This window comes from Geotrypetes seraphini, chromosome 2 (assembly GCF_902459505.1).
Source record: "Geotrypetes seraphini chromosome 2, aGeoSer1.1, whole genome shotgun sequence".
Lineage (NCBI taxonomy): Eukaryota > Metazoa > Chordata > Amphibia > Gymnophiona > Dermophiidae > Geotrypetes > Geotrypetes seraphini.
The window spans coordinates 346377065-346400135 of record NC_047085.1 but is presented as its reverse complement, the minus strand read 5'-3'; the positions used below and the strand labels follow the sequence as shown (position 1 = coordinate 346400135).

Below are 23071 nucleotides of genomic sequence, written 5' to 3'. Positions count from 1 at the left end.
ACTCTGTATTATCTTTTGTTGAAGAATCCTTGGACCCATTTTAGGACATGCCCTGTGATTCCTAGTTTAGATGGCCAGTCTAGTAAGAGTGTCTGATTTACCATGTTGAAAGCCGCCGAGACGTTGAATTGTGATAGCAGCATTTGCTTAGCTCTAATCTTACTCCAGACACCAGATCTATAAAACAAGTCTCTATTCTATGGGAGCTTCTAAATCCGTGTTAGGAGGGCAACAGTAGGTTCCAGCGTACTATGTAATCTTTTAGTTGCATTGTAACTACGAATTCAGTTAGTTTAGTTAGGAAAGGAATGCTGGCTATCAGTCTGTAATTGGCTGCTTGAGATGGGTCTAAATCTGATCCTTTTGGGATAGGGGTGATTAGGATTTTGCCGAAAGCTTCTGAGAACCATCTTTGTGCTAGGGTGGCATTTATCATCTCAGTAAGTCATTTAAATATTTCTTCTGGCATATTCTAATACAGATATGGTAGGCATAGATCTAGTTTGAAACCTGTTCTGGATGATCTGTTAACAAGGGATCTTAGTTTTTATAGTGACTGTATTAAAGTTTGTCCCTATTTTATCTATTGGAATGTTTACTAAGATGTTCTCTGAGGTAGTGTCGTTTGACTGCTTGTCTATATCTTTTCCTGCCGAAAATCTTGAATATTAATTCGATTTTGGTTGAGAAATACCTAGGCTAGTGCATTGAATGTGGGGGAGTTCGTATTTAAGGGTTTTTTGTGTGAGCAGTCAGATTGGTTAGTAGTCGAAATAGCTTTTTAAAATTTGGGTTATTAACTCCTATCATGTCTGACTAATATTTGCGTTTGAATTGTTTGATATGGGAGTTGTATTGTATTATTTCCTCCATTTTTCTTTGAGTTGTTAATCTCCTAATTTTCTTCAGGCCCATTCTAGTTTTCGCCATTCTTTGTTTTTTGGGGGTTTTGTTTTGTTTTTTTGCTCAGTTCTGAATTTCTAGATATTTTTATTTCAGTTAGTGGGGCTATGGTGTTTAATGTGGTTTCAATGGATCTCAGCCATTCTATGAGATTTAGGTCTGCATTGAGATTCGGTATCTGTAGAGAGGTTTGTATTCTTTCCCAGAACAGTTGAGCGTTGATCTTTCCTCGAGTTTTAATTATCACTCCTTTTTGGTAGGAGTTTAGATGGGAGGGATTGCAATTAAGGGAGAAATTGTATAGATAGTGATCTGTCCATACTAAAGGTGTCAGTGGTGTAGCTGTGTGAATAGTAAATTTCAACACACACAGTTTTTTATACACCTAAATTGTCATCGGTAGCAAAGTGCTTAGCATTTTCAAAGTGCAGTCTTTATAAATATATTAAATATAAAGTAGTACTCATCTTTATACAAAGAAACGCGACTCAGGGGGTTACTCCGACATAGAGCTATGTTTCGCCAAACGGCTGTATCAAGGATTCCTCCTACAAATAGATATACATAAATTATCTTACAGCTTCAAATAGGTGAATATAATATAATCTTTCAAAACAGAATAAAGACTTTTCATCAGAATATAAAGCTAATTGATATACCCAAAAGTTTTAAAACTAACCATTAAGTTCGCCAGAGCGATGTCTCAGAACCATGGTCCAACCCCTGCGGAGTTCCCCAAGGATCACCCCTATCACCTACACTATTCAATATATACATAGCCTCCCTCAGCTGCTACCTAGATAATCTTGGCATAATTTCATACAGCTACGCAGATGACATTACTATTCTCCTACCCTTCGACCAACCAGAACCCATCATGACAAGCACAATACACACAACCCTCGAATCAGTTGCAATTTGGATGACTGAGCACAAATTAAAATTTAACCCTGACAAAACAAATTTCATCCTAGTAGAAAACAACAAAACTCCAAAATTAACTAATCTTGTAATAAATTCGTTCTCATACCCAATACAACCTACACTAAAATTGCTAGGAGTCACAATTGACAGAGGCTGCACCATGCAACCCCAAATTAACAAAATAATAAAGGCATCGTTCATGACCATGAGAAATCTAAGAAAAATCTTAACATTCTTCGAAAAGAAGCAATTCCTACTATTAGTACAACCTCTTATCCTTGGGATGATAGACTACTGCAACATACTATACCTACCATGTCCCGCAACCATGATGAAGCAATTGCAGACAATACAGAATACAGCCCTAAGACTTGTCTATTCACTAAAAAAATATGACCATATCACAGAGGCATACTATGACTCACACTGGCTTCCAATAGAAGCGAGAGTACATTTCAAATTCTACTGCTTACTTTACAAGGCTATCAACGGAGAAAGCCCAACCTACTGAAATAACCGACTAAATCAATCCTCCTCAACCAGACACAGAAGAACCCACTCACTATTCTCTCACCCATCATCCAAAAATGTCAAACGAAAAAAACTTTATGACAACCTAATAGCCTCCAAAGCAGCTAAACTGGACAGACAAATCACCACTCTGTTATCTTCGACTACAAACTACAAAACCTTCAAGAGAGATATTAAAACCATACTCTTCAAAAAACACATAAAACCTCTCCAGCACGACCAATCCCAACCCAACATCCAACACTCTCTATACCCTTAGTACTCTCTAATATTCTTCTATCTACCAAACGTTATCTAAAACCCCATAATTCACCCTATTCTTATCTCCTAAAGACCTCTACTTCCCGTTGGTAACTCTTTACCCAACGTTTTATTACCTTAAAAATTTTATTACATTGCTTATTCTAGTCCTTCAAATTTTGAATGTAATTCTTGTTTTAGTTTGGATGTAATCCGCCTTGAACCGCAAGGTAATGGCGGAATAGAAATCACTAATGTAATGCAATGTAATTATTTTCTGATTAGAGATCCTCTTATGTTCATCCCATACTTGTTTGAACTCTGTCACCGTTTTCTAAGCCATAAAACCTACAGATTATTCCACACATTTTGTTTCGTTTCATATCCGAATCATCTTGACATTTGTGGGACACATACTGTAACAGTCGGAAGTCTGGTAACCCTACACATATACAAAAGGATCAATAGGTTCCTGTCTGCTGACTGGAAGATACTGAGACCAGAAAGGAGAAACATCCGAGGCAGAAATATGCAGGTAATACAAGAGACAGAGTAGACTGAGGGCAGGCTATAATGACTCCTTCGTGGAGAAGATTAGCAAAGGTAAGAACCTAATCTTCCATTCTGTTACATCAACTCCGGAATCATTACAACAGGTGATGTACCAAAGCAGTGGCAACATCCAGGGTGGGACAGAAGAGCCTGCCCGCAACAATGAAGCCCCAAATGTGGTGTCGGACCAAGCCACCATATCCACTCTGTAAAATCTGGTAAAGGTATGAAGAGATGACCAAGTGGTTGCTCTACAAATTTCAGCTGGATTAATCATTTGAAACTCTGCCCACGAAGTGGTGACATCTCTAGTCCAGTGGACCTTGAATGAAACTGGCGGCTGCTTGCTACAGCTGATGTAGGTTGACGAAATGGCCTTACAAATCCATCTGGCAATAGAGGCTTGCCCTGCCTGGACTGGCTAGTCTGGACAAACAGATGATCAGAGAGATGGAAGTCATTGGCATAAAATCAGTTTTACTACTTGTGATCTAGCTACCTGAGTTGGCCACTGTTGGAAACAGGATACTAGGCTTGATGGACCTTTGGTCTGTCCCAGTATAGCAGTTCTTATGTTTTCTCTAATTAGTGAAGCAAAACTCTGCGCACATCTAGTTTCCTCAGAAGCTTATCCTGTTTTTCTGACCCCATGGAATGAAAAATAGGCAGTTGAACTTCCTGATTTACATGAAATTCAGAAATCATTTTCGAAAGATAGGAAGGAACAGTATGGAAGAATACTTCTACCTCTGTGATCTGAGACCTGAGAAATACACCGAGCTGAGACAATTGCCACGAGGAAAACCATCTTGACCGTAAGGTCCAGAATAGATGCCTCCTTGAGTGGCTCATAGGGAACTGATTCTACAGCTTGGGGGGTGGGGGGGGGGAGGGGGGGTTATGGAGGCCATAGAAAAAGATGGTGAATGTCATATACTTACAGAAAAATGAACAGTCTTTGAATCTTCACAGATGCTGCAGAAGAACACACTAACCCTCCTCAGAGTATGGCATTAAAGCCCTGCAGGCTGATGCTCAGAAACTATCGCTAGTGCTAGAGGCAATTAGCGCCGGACTAGCGCAGGCATTAGGCTGTGCACATATTAAGAGGGCACCAGCACTGAAGATCAGTGCAAATTGTATATAAATTTAGTCAAAAGAGATGTTTAGTTATTCCCTCCCAATGCTCATATTGAGCGTATAAATTAAACTCTGTTCTTATCACTGGAGCTGGTGTTAGGATAGGATTTCCAAGGAGAGCTTTGATCTGATGCTTGGCTGCATTTTGGAAACTCACCTTGGCTGCTTTTGAAATTCACGTCGCAGTGAGATTGAAACAAGGGCTCATTGAGACCAGTGTAGGGACCACGGCATCACCCTAAAGATGAACCCTCATACAAAAGAAGCAACACTATGCAAAAACTCCAAAGTGAAAGTGGCTGTGCAGCTCTGGCCCATAAGATGAGCTATCAGTGTCGACCAGCTTGGAACAAGGTGGTTTTCTGACTCCTGCTCTGGCCTGAGGGTTTGGGAGCTTTGGGCCGCTGCCTCATTCGCAGGTGTCGTAGGAGAAGGTGAAGGATCCCATCTCCAAGCATGCACACAAGAGTTATGCATACTTAGAAATTATGATGTATATGCACTATGCACGTTCCTCCCCCTTAACTTCCCAGTTCTCAATACTAACAGCACACATATGGTTTGCATATTATTAGCATTGAAAATTCAATGCTGGTATTTTGTTGCGCTGTTTATTATAGGGCCAGAGTACCGAGCATCAGCTTGCTGGTGTGCTCAGCCTTTTAGTCTTCTTCCCACTTCCATGCATCAGGGTGGAATGGCTAATAGCCTCATTACTATTTTTATGCCACCTGTGCTAGGCACACCTCAGACATATGCTGATAACATTGAATCTGGCTTTATTCCAAACACATAGGACAGTCCTCTCCCAGGGGCCATAGAGTGTGGCTCCATGTGAATCTCAGTATGTATGCATCCTCATTCAGCCCACTAGGTTTGACTTTCCCCTATGAGCTGTGGACACTTCTTCCAAGCATAGGATACTATTATTGCTTGAATGCAGACATCTGTAACTGATAACATCTTTGTATTTTGATTTGCCGTCTTGTACTCCACTTAGTAGACTTATCAGTTGAATTCTTTTGTTCCAGTAATCATTATAAGAAGTTCCCTCAAATGTCATCATATCAGCGAATGTTAGTACATCGGGTGGCAGCTTACTTTGGAATGGATCACAATGTGGATCAAACAGGAAAATCTGTGATAATCAACAAGACCAGCAATACTAGAATGTGAGTACTAACTTCACAGTGTTTCTGAACTTCCCTCGTTATAGAACTTTTCCAACCAAGTGTCAGGCTGTGTCATGACCGCATAGATTTTGTGATCTCATCTCACCAGCATTTTATTTACCGTTCACTTGCAATGTTTTTTTTTTTTTTTTCTGTGCATCCATCCTGGGAAGATTAAATGGCTTAAAAGATGGGAGTCGGGTATTACGGCTTATTCACACATTATCAGGAAAATTACTTCTGCACATTTAAAACAGCACACAGAAAATCCATAGGGTATTCTGTGCTGACACTGACTTATGATACAAGATTTCTCTCTTGACAGTATCGATTGTGGTTTAGACCTTTAGAATGTGTCATGGTGTGTTAGTGGAAATAATGGTTCATGATCAGCCGGCCTGAGGCATTTTTTTATGGTTATACAAACCAGGAATGCAAATCCTTACTCCACATTGAAAACTGAAATAAGAATTGTCAAAAACAATTTACCGCTTCATGTATTTACTGTACTGCAGTGCCCGATATACTGAAAATGCAAGGACTTGGAGTAACCCATGGATATTAAGAAAGCAAATACTCTTATTGAGCTGCCCATCTTTTATGCTGCAAATATTACAGATGTTTAGTCTGGTTCTTTAATGTCATTTAATCTAAAGTGCTGTGTATTATTTTATTTATTTAAATACAAGCCCCTTTTATATAATACATATTCAAACCCTCTAGCCACATGCAGTTTATTCAGATTAGTCTGCACCATTTCATGTATTGATGATGGAATGATATTGTGACACCCATAACTGATTGCACTACCCAACTTTCACCTTAATACCTTTAGGCCTTCAAGATGTATTTTTCAATAAAAATTTTGACAGCATATTTTTTTTACATACTGTATAGTTCATTGGTATCTTTTAGTGAGCCCACTGGCCAACAAAGAACATTATAGCAGTTTCTATCCTACTACAACAGTTTATCATTTCTACAGTACAGATATACACAGTAATGATCCCTACCCTGTTGAGTTTGAAATCTATTCAAGATAAATTAGGGAGTTCTGTGGTTAAATGTTACCTCGCTTATTCTATAATATGAGCCATTTACCCGCTCAGATTTTAAAATACTTTCACTTATACATGTGGCTGTTATAGAGGAGGTATAAGTGCTAGTTGGTTGTTAAGCGGGGAATTTTTCAAGAGGCGCTAAATGATTTAGCGCACTCTAACCATGTTAGTGCACTTCAAAAGCTAAGGTGCCCATAGGAATATAATGAGTGCCTTAGCATTTAGTACGAGTTAACATGGTTAGTGTACTCTAAATCGGTTTGCACGCCTTGATGAATTCCCCCCTAAGTGGCATTCTATGATCTTATTGTGGCAACTTGCATAGTTCCAAGTGACAAAAGGGTGTTCACATGGGTGGGCCATGGATGACTCTCTCAATTTTGCACATATGTAAATGGCGTCATTTCTGCGCTAAAGTGCTGCATTTAGGCAAATGTATCGACGTGACATAAGTGAGCATGACTAAATGTTGGCACATAAATACTAACTTAACATAGCATTTTGTAATGAAATCTGAGTATTCAGATCCCGTTATAGGATTCACACTTAATCCCAAATTCTATTAACAAAAAACGCAAATATGGGTGTGTGCCCAATTTGCACCTGCAATTTATTTAAATGATCCAATTAGTGCCAATAATTGGGATCTTATTGAGCAATTATTGTCACTTATTAGTTTTAATAAAAATTTAAATGCATAAATTTAGGCATGGAATCTGCACCTAAATTATACGCACGAGTCAAATAGAGGCGCAGAAATAGGAGGATCATGGATGGATTGGGAGCACCCCTTGGATTTATGCAAATAGTTATAAAATAAGGGGGGATCTGTGCCCAAATAAGGTGTGAGGATTTGCACCACATTTCAGTTGGCGTAAATGGCTGCACCTAACTTTAAAGGCCATCTATATAATAGCACGGAGCGCTTTTTTTTTTTTCCCCAATGCCAATTTATTTGATGCCATATATAGAATTTAGTCCATAGCAGCCAGCATGTGGGTGACTAACTTTTCATGCACTTTATAACATGAATAGATTAAGATTTAAAAGCAACTTCATAAAGGTGAATTTAAGAATGATTTTGAGTGGGTCAGAGAGAAAGCATGATGTTCTAACTCAGGAAGTCTATTCCAGATGTATGGCACATCAAGATGGAATTGAATCTAGAGTTGACAATGGGAGAGAAGGACACAGATGAAATGGACTGACTTGTCAAGCAACGGTCCAAAGGTGGGGTACAGGGAGAGAGAAGAGTAGAGGAGCTGCATAATGAATATAAAGAAATGAATTGTATGCCGAAATGCAGATGAGTCATGCAGATGAGTTTTGAGTAGGATGAAGTAGACGGAGGTAATTCAGTGGGAGATCTGTGAGTAGTAGTTTAGACAAGAGCTGAAAAGCGACTTAACCAGATGCAAGATGATCCACAGCATTGTATGACTAGGGAACTGGGTATCACATACCCGAGAAGTCATAATTTATCATGTCACAGACAGTAGTCTGACAGTGTGATGATGCAGAGCATGTCATTTCTTTTAATAGTCTCCTTTTTAAATAGATAAACCTATGCATCCCAGTAGAGAGATGCTGCTGCTCTTTGGAAGTGCTGTTTAATTGTGGTTATTTTGGAATTATCTGCTTATAGGGGAAGGTGTTCTAAAGTCCCCTATTAGCCTTAAACCCCTGATGCAGCTTTAGGGTGGAATGTGGCCATGTTGGGGACTGAAATTAATAACTACAGGTGTTTTGTTTTGTTTTTAACTTTGGGTTTGCTTCTTTCTTCTCTGTTGTTTGCAGACCTTAGCCTCTTGTTTGGCTTATAAGCAGTAGTCTGACAGTGCGATGATGCAGAATATGTCATTTCTTTTAATATTTGCCTGCCTATTAAGCAGAAAAACTTATACACCCCAGTAGAGAATAAATACTTGTTTATTTCATTTTAAAACCAGTGAGGGTTCTAGTTTTCACCAACTTGGTACTGGATAAGCACTAGGATAGGTTATTTATGCACTCCTTCCACTCCTGATGATTATTCAGACTAGAGAATGACATGGGGACAAAGTTTATCCCCCATCCCTGCTCTGTCTGATCCCATCTGCACAAGCATTGAATAGTTATGATTTTATATTGAAATCATTTTATTAAAGTATAAAAAGAAACAATTCCCGTACAACTGTCATTTTATAAATCACAAATACAGATCAAGGATCAACAAACCCCCTTCTCCCCATGAAATTTAGACTGTCTTCTGAAAGTCCTCTTTCCCACTATGAACCTTCTTTGTTGATGCCAAATTAAAGGCCCTAGCAAGGACTGGTACAGATTCAGATGAGGTTTTAAAAATTTCACAGAAGTTTCACTTTACCACATGTAAGCAATCATCCCTTTTATGCCCGCTGATTCTGACAGCCTGTATTGGGCTCAAAGGCAAGACCAAACAGTGGGGACAAGTGGCACCACTTAAAGTTATGAACTTCACTCCTAAGACAGTTATGTGGAGTATGATCTCAGTCTTCTTTCTAGATGTGGTATACAGACATGATGTACCCTAATAGGACGCTACATCAGCTCCTGTGCCACCTAGTAATTTATCTGCATCCAGCAGAAGAGATGTGATATACATATCAATCAGTCTCATTGCAGTCATTACCGGAAATGAGACTAATCAACAGCTCATTTTAGATAAGCTACCAAGGTAACAATCACAGTGCTCATTGCTATCATCAGTGATGGGAACATGCAAATTTAGCAATTCTTCGCTGCTGTCCACCGACCTTATTTGCAAGCGCGATTTTTTTAAGAATGTCTCAGGTTTAGATTCGTATCAAAATGGCTGAGTAAGCAGACCGTTGTTTTTTAACGTTGGTTTTTGAGAATCCTGACCTCAGTTTATCAGTCATCTATGTGGAACCATGTCAAAGGCTTTTTCTAAATCTAGTATACTCCCTTAATCCAACTCTCTGTTCACCCAGTCAAAGTAATTAATCAAATTTGTCTGACAAGACCTACCTCATAGATCGCAAACTATGTGCCACGAGAGATAGGCATCTGTCTTTGCCTGCACCAGTACCTCCTCTCTCTGCCCCTTCCCCCCGGTGTTTGTCTGGGTTTTGGAAGGCTCCCGCGCTCAGGGCCACATCTGTAGGGCATGTGATGTCATTGGTTGATGTCCATGCATGTTCAAAGGCCCTCTAAATGCGACCCTGAGTTTAGTGTGCAATGGCTGAAAAAACTTTTGTGAGAAGCTTCTCTAATGAAACCAGGCTCCTTGGGGGTCCTGCAATCCATTGGATTCTAGAAACTTCATTATTCTCTGTTTTAAAAGCATTTCCATTAATTTACTTACCACAGAAGTTGGACTTACCAGCCTGTAGTTCCCAATCTCTTCCTTCTGCTTTTATAGAAAGGGGCCATATCTTCCCTTCTCCCGTTCCTCTAGGACCACTTCATTTTTCTTCAGATCTCACGTATTTAAACTCTTGCCTTGAAACAGAAAAGGCGGGAGAGGGGAGATATGATAAGACACATTTAAATACCTACGTAATGTAAATGTGCATGAGTCAAGTCTTTCATTTGAAAGGAAACTCTGCAATGAGAGGGCATAGGATGAAGTTAAGAGGTGATAGGCTCTGGAGTAATCTGAGGAAATACTTTTTACAGAAAGGATGATAGAAGCATGGAACAGTCTCCCGGAAGAGGTGGTGGAAACAGAGACTGTGTCTGAATTCAAGAGGGACTGGAATAGGCACGTTGGATCTCTCAGAGAGAGAAAGAGATAATGGTTACTGTGGATGGGCAGACTAGATGGGCCATTTGGCCTTTATCTGCCGTCATGTTTCTATGTTTCTAATTATCGGTCGCTATTTAACCTAACCACATCTGATAAAAGGCATACAATGAACCTTTTAAAGTGCATAAAAATGCAGGTGTAAGATAGATAAGATCATTAGTCATCTACTCTTATTCAACAGAAATTTGGAAAAATTACATCTCAGAACCCTGATTTTCAACCTGCAACAGTAGATTTATTATTTCCTACTTACTGATAAGCAGCTTAGCGAGGGTAGGAGGCGCCCGGGGAGATGGTGCCCTCCTCTCCAACACCTCTTTCTTTCCCTGTTCCCCACACTACACTTGTGCCCCCCCTTCCCCCGTACCTCTTTAAATCTTTGCCAGCGCGAGCAACTTTTCTAGCCTGCTGCTTTTGCTGGTATTGACTTTTTCCGTCTGATGTCATTTCGTGGCCCCGCGACCATTAGTAATTTCAGAGTTGGATTTCAGAGTTGAGCCAGGCTGGCGTGAGCAGCAGGCTGGAAAAGTTGCTTATGCTGGTGAAGATTTAAAGAGGTACTGGGGGGAAAGGAGGGCATGAGTATGGTGTTGGGGTGGGAGAGAGGTGTTGGTACCCCCACCAAGACGTCGCGCGAGGCATTACGCCCCTATGCCATCCCTCCCCCCACTTACTTCGCCACTGCTGATAAGAAGTGGAATGATTGCAGAGGTGGCTATAAATTGGTGCCTGGGCAACAGCAATGCACTGATAGCTTCAAATCATCACTTTGAATTGCCTTTTTTTCTTCCTACTTATATCCTTTTGCCTCAGCCATAGTGAAACAGAAGTGGAAGATTTGGAATTCGCCACCAGAGTCTATGCCAATGTGACTCAATCAATGCTTATTATCTACTTTTAGTCTTCAGCTAAGGGGACTGCCATGGAAGGCACATTGTTTTAAGTGCTGGGGCTGCAGAGGGGATAGATATTTGCCCTATGTGTTCTGGAATCTGTAGGCCTATTTTACCTTTAGGTGCCAGAACTTCAGCCACGCCACAAAAAAAGAATCTTCAGAGGCCAGCACTGAGGCTTTCCTTCTGCTGAGTCCCTCTTTGATGTATCTTCCGGTAAACCTGTGGCAAATTTTTCCATTCCCACGGGTATTCAAGGCTCTTCTCTTACATCTCTCAGCGCAATCCCAATATCATTTTCATCGCCTTCCTCTGGACCACTTCAAGTCTTCTTGCATCCTTAGCAAGGTACGGCCTGTTGAACTGAGCACTATATTCCAAGTGGGGCCTCACCAACAACTTGTACTTGGGACCTTGATATGATAGTGTCTGAGGATCTCAAGGCTGCGAAACAATGTGACAAAATGGTGGCCTTTATAAAGAGAGGAATCACCAGCAGAAAAAGAGATCAACACTCCTCTCTCTATTCAGCCCAGCATCCTTCTGGCTACAGCCACCATTTCGTCACATTGTTTTGCAGCCTTGAGATCCTCAGACACTATCACATCAAGGTCACTCTCCCTGTCCATGCATATCAGGTTCTCATCCCCAAGCATATACAGCTCCTTAGGATTTATGCTCCCCAAGTGCATCATTCTGCACTTTTTTGTATTAAATTTTAACTGCCAGATGTTAGACCATTCTTCTAACATTTGCAGATCTTTTCTCATGTTTTCTATTCCCTCCGGCATTTCTGTTGAAAATATCCATGTCATCTGCAAAAAGACACACTTTTCCTTTTAATCATTCAGATATATCACTCACAAATATATTGAACAGAATGGGACCCAATTCCGACCTCTAAGGCACACTACTACTCGCCTTTCTTTCCTCCAAGCAAATCACTCTCTGTTGTCTGTTAGTCAACTAATTTCTAATCCAGGTCACTACTTTGAGTCCTAACTTCAGTCCGCTAAGCTTATTGATGAGCCTCCTATGTTACCCAACCTGACTTGTTACAAAATGAGTGTGCACTTAGTTTATAGCAGGAAAACATATTTGTAGCTTTAATATTTATGTTCCTAGGTTGCAGGACCCCTACTTGCACCCGCAGTTTTTATGGTAGTCTGCTTCTGCCCTAATGTTTCTTTTATAATGTAACAAATACAAAAGTCCTTTCAAGATGACCAACTCTAAAGAGGCTTACAGAAAGGAATCCTCTCTTCTCTACTGGGTATTAAGAGTTTTGAGGGTTCTTCATATTCCAGGTTTTATCTTCTGGAGGTAGGAAAATGAAACAGGGTTAAAAATAAAATATAAATGATAATGCAGAAACAGTCAATACAAATTAACAAATAAAATCATGCCCCTCCCTCCTCCAATACTCAGTGCTCACTAGCTGCCATGTTTTTTTTAATCCCGTTTCTTTAAACTGTTGTCTTCCTTAGTTTAACCAGGCTACTGTAAAACTGTCCTGATGATTAAGTTGTTACCGGGCTTGATGAAAACTCTACTGCAGTTCCTTTTCAAGAAAATCCCCTGCCCATTGTCTTTTACATCAGGGAAAAATGACTCTCCAAAATTGGATTAATTTCTTTACCTCTCAATCCTCTTCATACTTTTCATATTACCAAGAGTGGGCCGGGTAACATAGCCACATGGATGCTGGAAATGCATAGAATAACCAGCAGAAAACAAGAGTCGATGCTTCCACAAGTCAGTAATCAACACCTCCTTTTTTTCTGCTGGTTGTGCCTCACTCTATACAGCCTAGTATCCTTCTGGCTACAGCCACCACCGTGTCACATTATTTTGTCAGCTTCAGATCCTCTGACACTATTACACCAAGGTCCTTCTTTTGGATGCCTATCTCTGAACTGTTTTCTAGGCTATCTATATTCTTTCTGAACTGAATGTAGTATTCCAAGTGAGGTCTCAGTAATACTGCATTCAGTTCTGAAGGCTGTATCTCAGAAAGTATAAATTAAAAGTATAAATTAAAGAACTAAGGACGGTACTGGGCAGACTTCCACGATCTGTGTCCCATATATGAGAATTCAGTTTAGGATGGACTTGGGAGAGTTTTGATGGGAGCCCCAGCAATTTAGAACATGAGGACAGTACTGGACAGACTTTCACAATCTGAATCTCACAAACGATGATATGGTTTGGATAGGTTGGAATGAGCTTCGACGGCAATTCTAGTAGTTGGAACCTAAGGACAGTACCAGGTGGACTTCTAAGGTCTATGACCCAGAAATAACAAAGTAAAAGACACTAATTTAATCATGAAATTGTAATGCATGTAATTATAGGACAGACTGAATGGACCATTCAGGTCTTTATCTGCTATCATTTACTATGTTACTATGAAGTGTCGGATTAGAGAATGACACGTGGACATATTTTTCCCCACGGGAACTCGCTTTCCTGTCTCGTCCCGGCGAATTCTTTTCTTGTCCCTGCCCCATTCCTGCAAGCTCTGTCCTCATCTGCACAAGCCTCAAACACTTTAAAATCATAAGTGTTCAAGGCTTGTGCAGTTAAAGCAGAGTTTACAGGAGGACAGTGACAAAACTAGTGGGGACCGGGGAAAAATTTGTCCCCATGTCATTCTCTATCTTGGAGTTAAAACTGAAGATTGAAGATGAGTAATTATTGTCTAAGAGTAAATGCTCTTGAAATTTAGATATAAAAACAATTTTAAAATTTCAGATCAATGATGATTATTGAACTTACCCTAAAAGGCAAGTATTTCTTGTAGGGATATTTGCTCCCTTTACTGATAGATCAAGTAAAAATAATTTTCATATAGTTTAAGGTGAGTTGTTCAAATGTTTTGAAAAACTTGTTTCAAATGAATGCACATTGCTAAGGATAACTACTGTGCATCCATCAAGGCATGAGGTAGCCTGAACAGAGTGTGGCTGTAATTATAAAACTTTAATCAAGAGTGGTACAGTGCATCAGGCGTCAAACTCACTAATGTTGGTGGCTGTGCAGTAATAAGACCTAGAAGGGGGCTAATGTCCTTATCTTGTAAGAAGCAAACTGGTAAGGCCAAAATAGATGCTTACGTAGGCCATCATTAATATTTGGGGGGGGCATGCTTGGGATATATCTGAAGGATATATTGATTTACCATTTTTGTCCAGTGTGTCTTTCATAATTAGATTGTAAGCTCTATCGAAAAGGGACTGTTTCTTGTGTGTTTAATGTACAGTGCTGTGTGCATCTGGTAGAGCTATAGAAATAATAAATAGTAGAAGTAGTGGTAGTGGTAGAAAAAAAGGTGGTGAAGTCAGACAGGATGGGGGAAAAAGGAGGTGGTATAAGTTGCACATGGGCTTTTATTATATACACGTATATCTAAACTAGGTAGAAACATGACAGCAGATAAACGCCAAATGGCGCATCCAGTCTGCCCCTCCTACATCCACTAACTCCTCTTCTACCTACTAGATTCCACATGCCTGTCCCACGCTATCTTGAATTCAGATACAGTCTTCATCTCCACCACCTCCATTGGGAGACTATTCCACACATCTACCACCCTTTCTGTAAAGAAGTATTTTCTTACTTTACTCTTGAACCTATCACCTCTTAACTTCAACCTATTGCCCTCTCCTTCCAGAATTTTCCTTCATTTGAAAAATATTCTCCCCCTGTATATTTAACACCACGGAGATATTTAAACATCTGTATCATAGACCCTTTCTCCCGTCTTTCCCCATATGATTTATGACAAATAAATAAATAACCAGTTTTGTAGCTGCTCTCTGGACCGACTCCATCCTATTTATATCTTTTTGAAGATGCATTCTCCAAAATTGCCCACAGTATTCCAAATGGGGCCTCACCAGAGACTTATACAATGGCATTATCACTTCCCTTTTCCTACAGTCCGTTCCTTTCCTTATGCACCCAAGCATCTTCAAGGTTTTTACTGTCAATAGAAGAATCTTAACTGGGCAGGTTGGATGTGTCATTCTTGTCTTTATTTGCTCAAAACTACCATGTTAAAAATACATCCCAAGGAAAGAGAGATCTTTGATACCAGGCAAACCCACATAAACACTGTTTGGTTCTTTATTTTTAGCTGTATTTACAACACTGCATTTATACATAATACTTATAAAATAAGAATTTTCAGAAATATCTTCCTTTTTTAGCTGTCAATAGGAAAGGATGAGTGTGTTTATGACGGAAAAGGAAATGGATTATTGCATATATGGCAGAAGGGAAAGATTACCAAGATGCCCAGATAGCAAATAGATTTCTGAAAATGTAATCATTACTTTATCAATGCAAAATTGTGTTTCAGTATCATACTTTGGCAAAAAAAAAAAAATGCATGGAACGAGGCCATCTTGGCGTACTACTCATTATAGCTTGGTGAACCTGAAAAATCTGGCACTTCATATTAGAGAATGAAACAGGTACAAATTTGGCCTCATCCCTGCAGGAACTCAGTTTCCTCATCCCGTCCCCGCAAGTTTTGTCGCTGTCCCTGTCCCTACCACATTCCATGTAAGCTCTGCCTTAACTGCATAAGCCTCGAACACTTATGATTTTAAAGTGTTTGAGGCTTGTGCAGATGACGACAGAGGTTGTAGGAATGGGACAGGAAAAGAACTCGAGGGGACGGGACAGGAAAACAAATTCCCACGGAGACAGGAAAAATTGTTGTCCCCTGTGTCATTCTCTACTTCATATCATCTGAAATCAGATGTGAATATTATTATCCCAGTACAAACAGGCAGCATATTCTCACATGTGAGTGACGTCATCCACAGAGCCCCGGTATTAAAAGTGTTTCGCCACTTTAAGTTTTTATAAACTTCACGACTGCCTGCACCGCGCATGCGCAAGTGTCTTCCCGCCCGATGTAGGCTCATGGTTCCTCAGTTCTTCGTTTTACGCGGAGCAAAGAACCTTTCTGACTGAACTCCATCAGTTTGTGTTGCCATTTTTTTTTTTTTTTTCGTCGGCTTTGGCCTTCAGGCCAAAATTGAGTTTAATTTTTCTGAAGCCATTTTTCTGTTCATGTCGAAACATTAACAGGCTTTAAATAGTGCTGTAGGTGACAGCAGCCTATTTCTGTCACCAACCCTCAAAGTTGGTGTTTGCAGTGTTTAGGCCCTGAGCACCGGGTAGAGACTTGCACTCAATGTTCCACCTTACAGAAGTGCTCTATCAAAGCCTGTTGTCTTCAACAGGAGAAGATGTTCAGCATGGCCATGGACATCGACAAGACCTCGCAGCCATCGACATTGAAGACTCCTACATAGACATAGACATTGGTATTGGGAGATCTTGCACCATCGGGGAAGCCATCTGCATCCCAACCAGCGTCGCAGGTCGCAACAGCATCCAGTTCCTTGATGCAGACCAAAGAGCTATACCAATGTTCACCACTATTGCTGCTTGTCTCTCCTTTGAGGTGTGCATCTTCATAGAGGTCACCCTCTCCAAGGCAAGCTGTTGCTCTTATGGATAATCCAACAGTACAAGTGCTTTAATATAGGGAGAAGCTCAATGAGTTCTTCCAGAGGGAACTTTGTGATCTTTTCAAGCTGTACAGAGCGTAATGCTTACATCAACTCCCTTGGTATCGGCCGAGTCTGAGCATGCGCCATGAGGCCCCATGGTACTGCAGTCAGCTCTCCTTCAGAACGTCAATATGGATCTTCACCAAGACATCATCTAACCTCAGCTCGATGTTTTTCTCCCCAACATCGATCATCATATCGAAGGTCCAGTTCTCCATCGGTGCATCGATCCATTACTTCGAGGCATCAGCATCGTTCTACTCAAGGTCACGGAAGCATCGATCTTCATCACGTACTTTAAAGCACAAAAGATCTGTTCACCGATCCTCCTCCTCTTCTTCCTCGGATTGGCACCGAAGATGTCATAAACATCGATCTCCTCAACACACGGCTTCTCCAAAGCTTCTATATGATTCTGATTTACATTCTGAATCAGAAGGTGACCTCACTGGTTCTGCAACTGAGGCTTATGACACCCCTTCGGAAGCGTCTCCACAGAAAACTCCTCCGAAAACAAGATCTACAGTTAGGCAAGGATTTACTTGTCAAACTGGAAGCTGACTCTGGCTTCAGTGCTGAATACTTGGAAGCTTTGGACTATCATGAGCCTCCCAAAGAACTCATCAAATTACCACTGCATGGAATTCTCAAAGAGACTCTCCTCAAGAATTGGGAAACACGTCTGTCACAGTAGCTCTAAGAAAACTTGATTCCATTTACAGTATCATTTCTTCTACGGGGATACAACTTCAGCATCAGTCATTACTTGTGGAATCTACCTTGAAAGTCTTTTGCTTCAAGGGTCTATGCCTCAGTGCCACCAGGGTAAGAAGGCTGGACTATGGACAAATTTGGACATTGTCTTTACCAAAACTCTATGTTGGCGAACAAGGTCCTTGATTACAATTTCTACAAGTCCTGTTAACTTAAGTATCTGGTACGAAAATTGCTCACCTTTGACAAATATATTCCTGCAGAACAACTTCAGGAATTTAACAACATCTTATGCACTCTTTCCCAAATTAGAAAGTACGTAGAACATAAGAATTTCCGCTGCTGGGTCAGACCAGTGGTCCATCGTGCCCAGCAGTCTGCTCCCGCGGCGGCCCCTAGGTCAAGGACCTGATCCCTAACTTACCTGCTCCGGATCAGTGCCTGGCTGATGTCAGAGGGGTGGGCGGAGCTTCTCACTGATGCCCCTCACTCTTGCCTGCCCTGCTTCTCTGTTCCCCTCTTACTCTCCTCTCTCAGATCACAATTCTGTCTCCTGTTCACCTGCCTCCCAACTTTCTCCTGTCTGCCCTGCTCACTGGGCTCCGATGTTAACTTGCCGTTGGCTCGTCCCCTTTTAAGGGGGAGCTCCGGATCAGTGCCTGGCTGACATCAGAGGGGTGAGCGGAGCTATCTCTCGCCGCTGCCCCTCACTCTTGCCTGCCCAGCTTATGATGCCTTTGATTTGTCATCTAGAACATCTGTTATGTTAGTGGGTATGAGATGCTAAGAGTCTCAGATAAGGACATCAACCTCCAAGACAGACTGGCAAACATTCCATGTTTGGAAGAGCTCTTTGGTGATTCTGTTGAGGTAGCCACGTAAAAATTGACTCAATATGAAAAGAACTGGAATTCTTTGGTCAGAACAAAGACTAAGCCTCACTCGGCTTCACATTCTTCTAAACTTGCCTCCTCATATCAGAGGCGATATTCTGCTAAACCTTCTGCCCCTCATCCACATCAGCAGAAGAACAAAAGCAACAGCGGCCTCAAACATCTCAACCAACAGCTCCTCAAAAACTTGCTCAGTCTTTTTGACATGCTCATAGAGAGCATAGCTGCTGTCCCTCTTTCTCAGCCAATCAGAGGTCAGCTCCAATAATACCATCAACGTTGGACACTGATAGCAACCAATTTGTGGGTTCTCAGTTATTCAAAGGGTTACTTTCTTCATTTCGTCACTACATCTCCAAGAGTCCTTTTTCAACCCTCAGCAGATGTCCCTTCTTCTTTGGGAAATAGAATCTCTACTCCATCTGAATGCCATAGAGATAGTACCTCATGCTCAAAAGAATCAGGGCTTCTGTTCCCAGTATTTTATCATCCCAAAGAAGATGGAAGGTCTCTGTCCAATTTTAGACTTCTGAGACTTGAACAAATTCTTAGTAAAAGAAAAGTGTTGCATGTTGTCCTTAGCGACTCTATATCCCCTCTTAGATCAAAATGATTGGCTATGCTCTCTGGATCTAAAAGAAGCTTATACCCACTTACCAATTCATCCTGCCCACAGAAAATTTCTAAGGTTTCAGGTAGCCCATCAACATTTTCAGTACAAAGTTCTGCCCTTTAGCTTGGCATCCTTGCTCAGAGTATTCACCAATTACCTAGTAGCTTTAAGGGCTCAAGGACCCTAAGTTTTTCCTTATCTCGGTGATTGGCTCATAAAAAATGGTTCTCCACTGTTTCTTCAGCAGTTAGGGTTCAAAGTCAACTTTCCAAAATCTGAACTTCAACCCCATCAGACTCTTCAATTCATAGGAGCCCTGCTAGACATGATTCAACTCAGGGCGTTTCTACCTCAGCAAAGACAAGACAATTTGATTCAACTTTGCAATCAAATTTATCATCTTCCGTCCATATCATCGAGACAAATGATGATCCTATTAGGTCACATGATGTCCACAATCCATGTTACCTCCTTTGTGAGGCTCCATCTCAGGACACCTCAGTGGTCCCTGGCAACTCAATGGTCTCAAGCTCTCGACCCACTCTCACAAGAGATTACAGTCACATCATCACTTCTTCAATCTCTGCAGTGGTGGATGAATTCCTCCAGTCATTCTAAAGGACCCTGGTTTCAAATCCCTCCACATCAAAAGGTTCTGGCCATCTGCAGTGGTGGATGAATTTCTCCAATCTTTTCAAAGGGCTCTTGTTTCATATCCTTCCACATCAGAAGGTTCTGACCACAGATTAATCCAAATATGCTTGGAGAGCTCATCTGGATGGTCTTTACACACAGGGTCAATGGTCCGTCCAAGAGCAACAATACCACATCAATCTTTGGAACTCGGGATCATTCGCAATGCTCTGAAGACTTTTCAACACAATATATCCAGTCAAACAAGGAGGAACAGGTTCTCTCATTCTTTGTCAAGAAGCCAAGAATATTTGGAAGTGGGCTATTGCTCACAACATATTCCTGAAAGCAGTCTATGTTCAAGAAGAGAAGAATACTCTTGCCGATAAAAGTGGTCGCCTCACTCCTCAATACTGTGTCAAATATTCTCTCTTTGGGGGACTCCTCAGATAGACCTGTTTGCATCCCCTTTCAATCCAAGCTGCCTCAATTCTGTTCCAGACAATAATCCCCTCATCGCCTAGAGGCAGAGATGCCTTTCTCCTGGATTGGACGCACAAGTTCCTGTATGCGTTTCCACTGATTCCTCTTATACTCAAGACATCAGTCAAGCTCAAGTAGCAGTCGGCCACCATGATCCTCATAGCTCCTCGGTAGTCCAGACAACTGTGGTTTTCCCTTCTACTTCAGCTCAATGTCAAAGATCCATTTCCTCTGCATTTTTCCATCTCTCTTCTTACGCAGAATCAAGGGTCTCTCTTAAATCCCAACCTTCAGTTGTTGCACCTGACAGCTTATACCTCTTGAGATATGACCTCAGCTAACGTTGATCTTTCTGATCCTGTCAAACTCATCCTATATGCATCCAGAAAACCATCTATACAGCAGTGTTAACAGCAGAAGTGGACAAGGTTTTTAACGTGGTATAATCTTCATCATCAGGATGCTTCATCCTCTTCTATATCTTCAGTACTGGATTATCTTCTCCACTTATCCAACTCGGGTCTTAAAACCACTTCAGTCAGAGTTCATCTTAGTGCTATCAGTGCTTTTCATGGGCCAGTCAACAATAAATCTCTGACTGCTCATCCCCTTGTTTCCAGATTCATGAAAGGACTTTTCAATATCAAACCACCTCTCAAATCGCCTCCAGTGGTTTGGGATCTCAGTGTTGTTCTTACTAGACTAATTAAGCCTCCATTTGAACCAATGTCTTTGGCTCATCCTAAATATCTCACTTGGAAAGTGGTATTTCTTAACTCCATCACTTCCACTTGTCGAGTGAACAAGCTTCAAGCATTGTTGGTGGACCCACCCTTTATAGTTTTCCACCATGATAATAGTTCTCCATACCCATCCTAAATTTCTACTGAAAGTAGTCACGGAATTTCATTTGAATCATTTAATTGTGCTTCCAGTGTTCTTTCCCAAGCCTCATTCTCATCCTGGAGAAACAGCTCTTCATACTTTGGACTGCAAATGAGCTTTGGCTTATTACTTACAGCAGACTAAGCCACATAGAACATCTCCTCAACTATTCATCTCCTTTGATCCTAACAAGTTGGGTCAGCCTGTAATGAAGAGAACTATTTTCACATGGTTGGTGGCCTGTATTGTCTTCTGCTATGCTCAGGCTGGGCTACAACATAAGATCCGAGCTATGGCAACTTCAGTTGCTTTCTTACGTTCCACTCCCATTGGTGAGATCTGTAAAGCTGCTACATTCACATCTCACTACAGTCTGGAATCTTATTCCAGACAGGATGGTCACTTCGGCCAAGCAGTATTACAAATTTTATTCTCTTAATGGCCAACACTCCCTCCATCCCATTGTAGTAAGTTAGGGTGCCCTGCATGTGAGACTATGCTGTCTGCTTGTCCTAAGATAAAGCACAGTTACTTACCATAATAGGTGTTATCCAGGGACAGTAGGCAAATATTTTCACAACCCACCCTCCTCCCCTGAATGGCTTCTTAGCGTCGGGCAGGAAGGTACTTGCACATGGATGGTGTAGGCAGTTGCGAAGTTTCTAAAAACTTAGTAGCGATACACTTTTAATGCTCTCTGTATCGGGGCTCAATGGATGACGTCACCCATGTGTGAAAATATCTGCTTTCTATCCCTGGATGACATCCGTTACGGTAATTAACTGTGCTATCTAGTTTATTGCTGTATTTTGAGATATATATATATATATATATATATATATATATATATATTTTTTTTTATTTTTTTTTGGGGGGGGGTGGTACAACACCTAAAATCATAGCAGAAGTAATTAGTTATAGAATGTTTCTAAAAGTTAATATCTGCAACTATATCTATCTTTTGTAATTTATATTTCTGTTCAAGGAACTATACATCTATATGTTCGGTTATACACAGGAAACCACATTGAATGCATATTCTATTTTAAATGCATTTGATTTTCATAGTATCTCATAACTGAAATTACACTTGGTAAGATATTCCTAGAAAACTCATGTACAGCTTCCGCGTACATCCAGCAGCGCTATAGAAATGAAAGAGCAGGCTTGACCTAGAACAGTATTTGATGCAACACTAAACATCCCTTCCCCTTCCCCCCCCCATCTGAAAGATTAATGATCACATACATATTTATTGGCTCTTCTAAAAACACTTAGGGCTTGATTTCCAATGTGTTTGATTCTCTGCAATTGGGGAGGGGGAACCAACCAAAAAAACCCCAAATTTTGATAATTAAGACATATAGAACCTTATATATAAGCATCAACAAAAGCAGAATGTGCTGGTTTATTTGTATCTTTTACCCACAGATACCCATTAAAATTATTCATTATGAAATACTATAAAACATATTATCCCAGGACAAGCAGGCATGATATTCTCACATGTGGGTGACGTCATCTACGGAGCCCCAGCGCGGACAGCTTTTCAAGCAAACTTGATTGAAGTTTCAAGTTTGCTATGCTGCACCACGCATGTGCATGCCTTCTTGCCCACTAGAGGGCGCATCCCCACCTCGTGGTCCTCAGTTCAGTTTTTTCCGCGGAGCCAGAAGCCCTGTGGAAATTGTGCTCTCTCTTTTTTGCCTTCTGACATCGCGTCTGAGTCGTTTTTCTCGGTCGCTGTGCTTGCTTTATTTTTTTATTCGTTCGTGTGTTTGTTAATCGTCGAAAAAAAAAAAAAAAGGATTTTTTGTTCGGCTCCGGGGGCTCCCGGTAGCCGCGGCCGCGGGACCTCGTTCCGTTCCCGGCCGTTTTCGATTTCATGTCCCGTCCTTTGACGGGCTTTAAAAAGTGCACCCGATGCAATCGGCTACTTTCTCTTACCGATCCCCACCGGTGGTACTTATTTTGCCTGGGTCCCGAGCACCCCACCGATTCCTGTCCCAGGTGCTCGACTTTTCAGCCAAGAGCTCTCCGCCGCCGTTGTGCC

General features: G+C 41.1%; 1 protein-coding gene across 12 annotated transcripts in view; it reads left to right on the top strand.

Annotated features, from left to right (window-relative positions):
- Positions 1 to 23071, top strand: part of ARPP21 (cAMP regulated phosphoprotein 21) — a 643283-nt gene that overhangs the window by 251126 nt on the left and 369086 nt on the right. For all 12 annotated transcript variants that reach the window (XM_033930334.1, XM_033930335.1, XM_033930337.1 and 9 more), the window contains one exon: positions 5322 to 5462. In XM_033930334.1, the coding sequence (XP_033786225.1) occupies positions 5322 to 5462 (141 nt within the window). The remainder of the gene's footprint in view (positions 1 to 5321; positions 5463 to 23071) is intronic.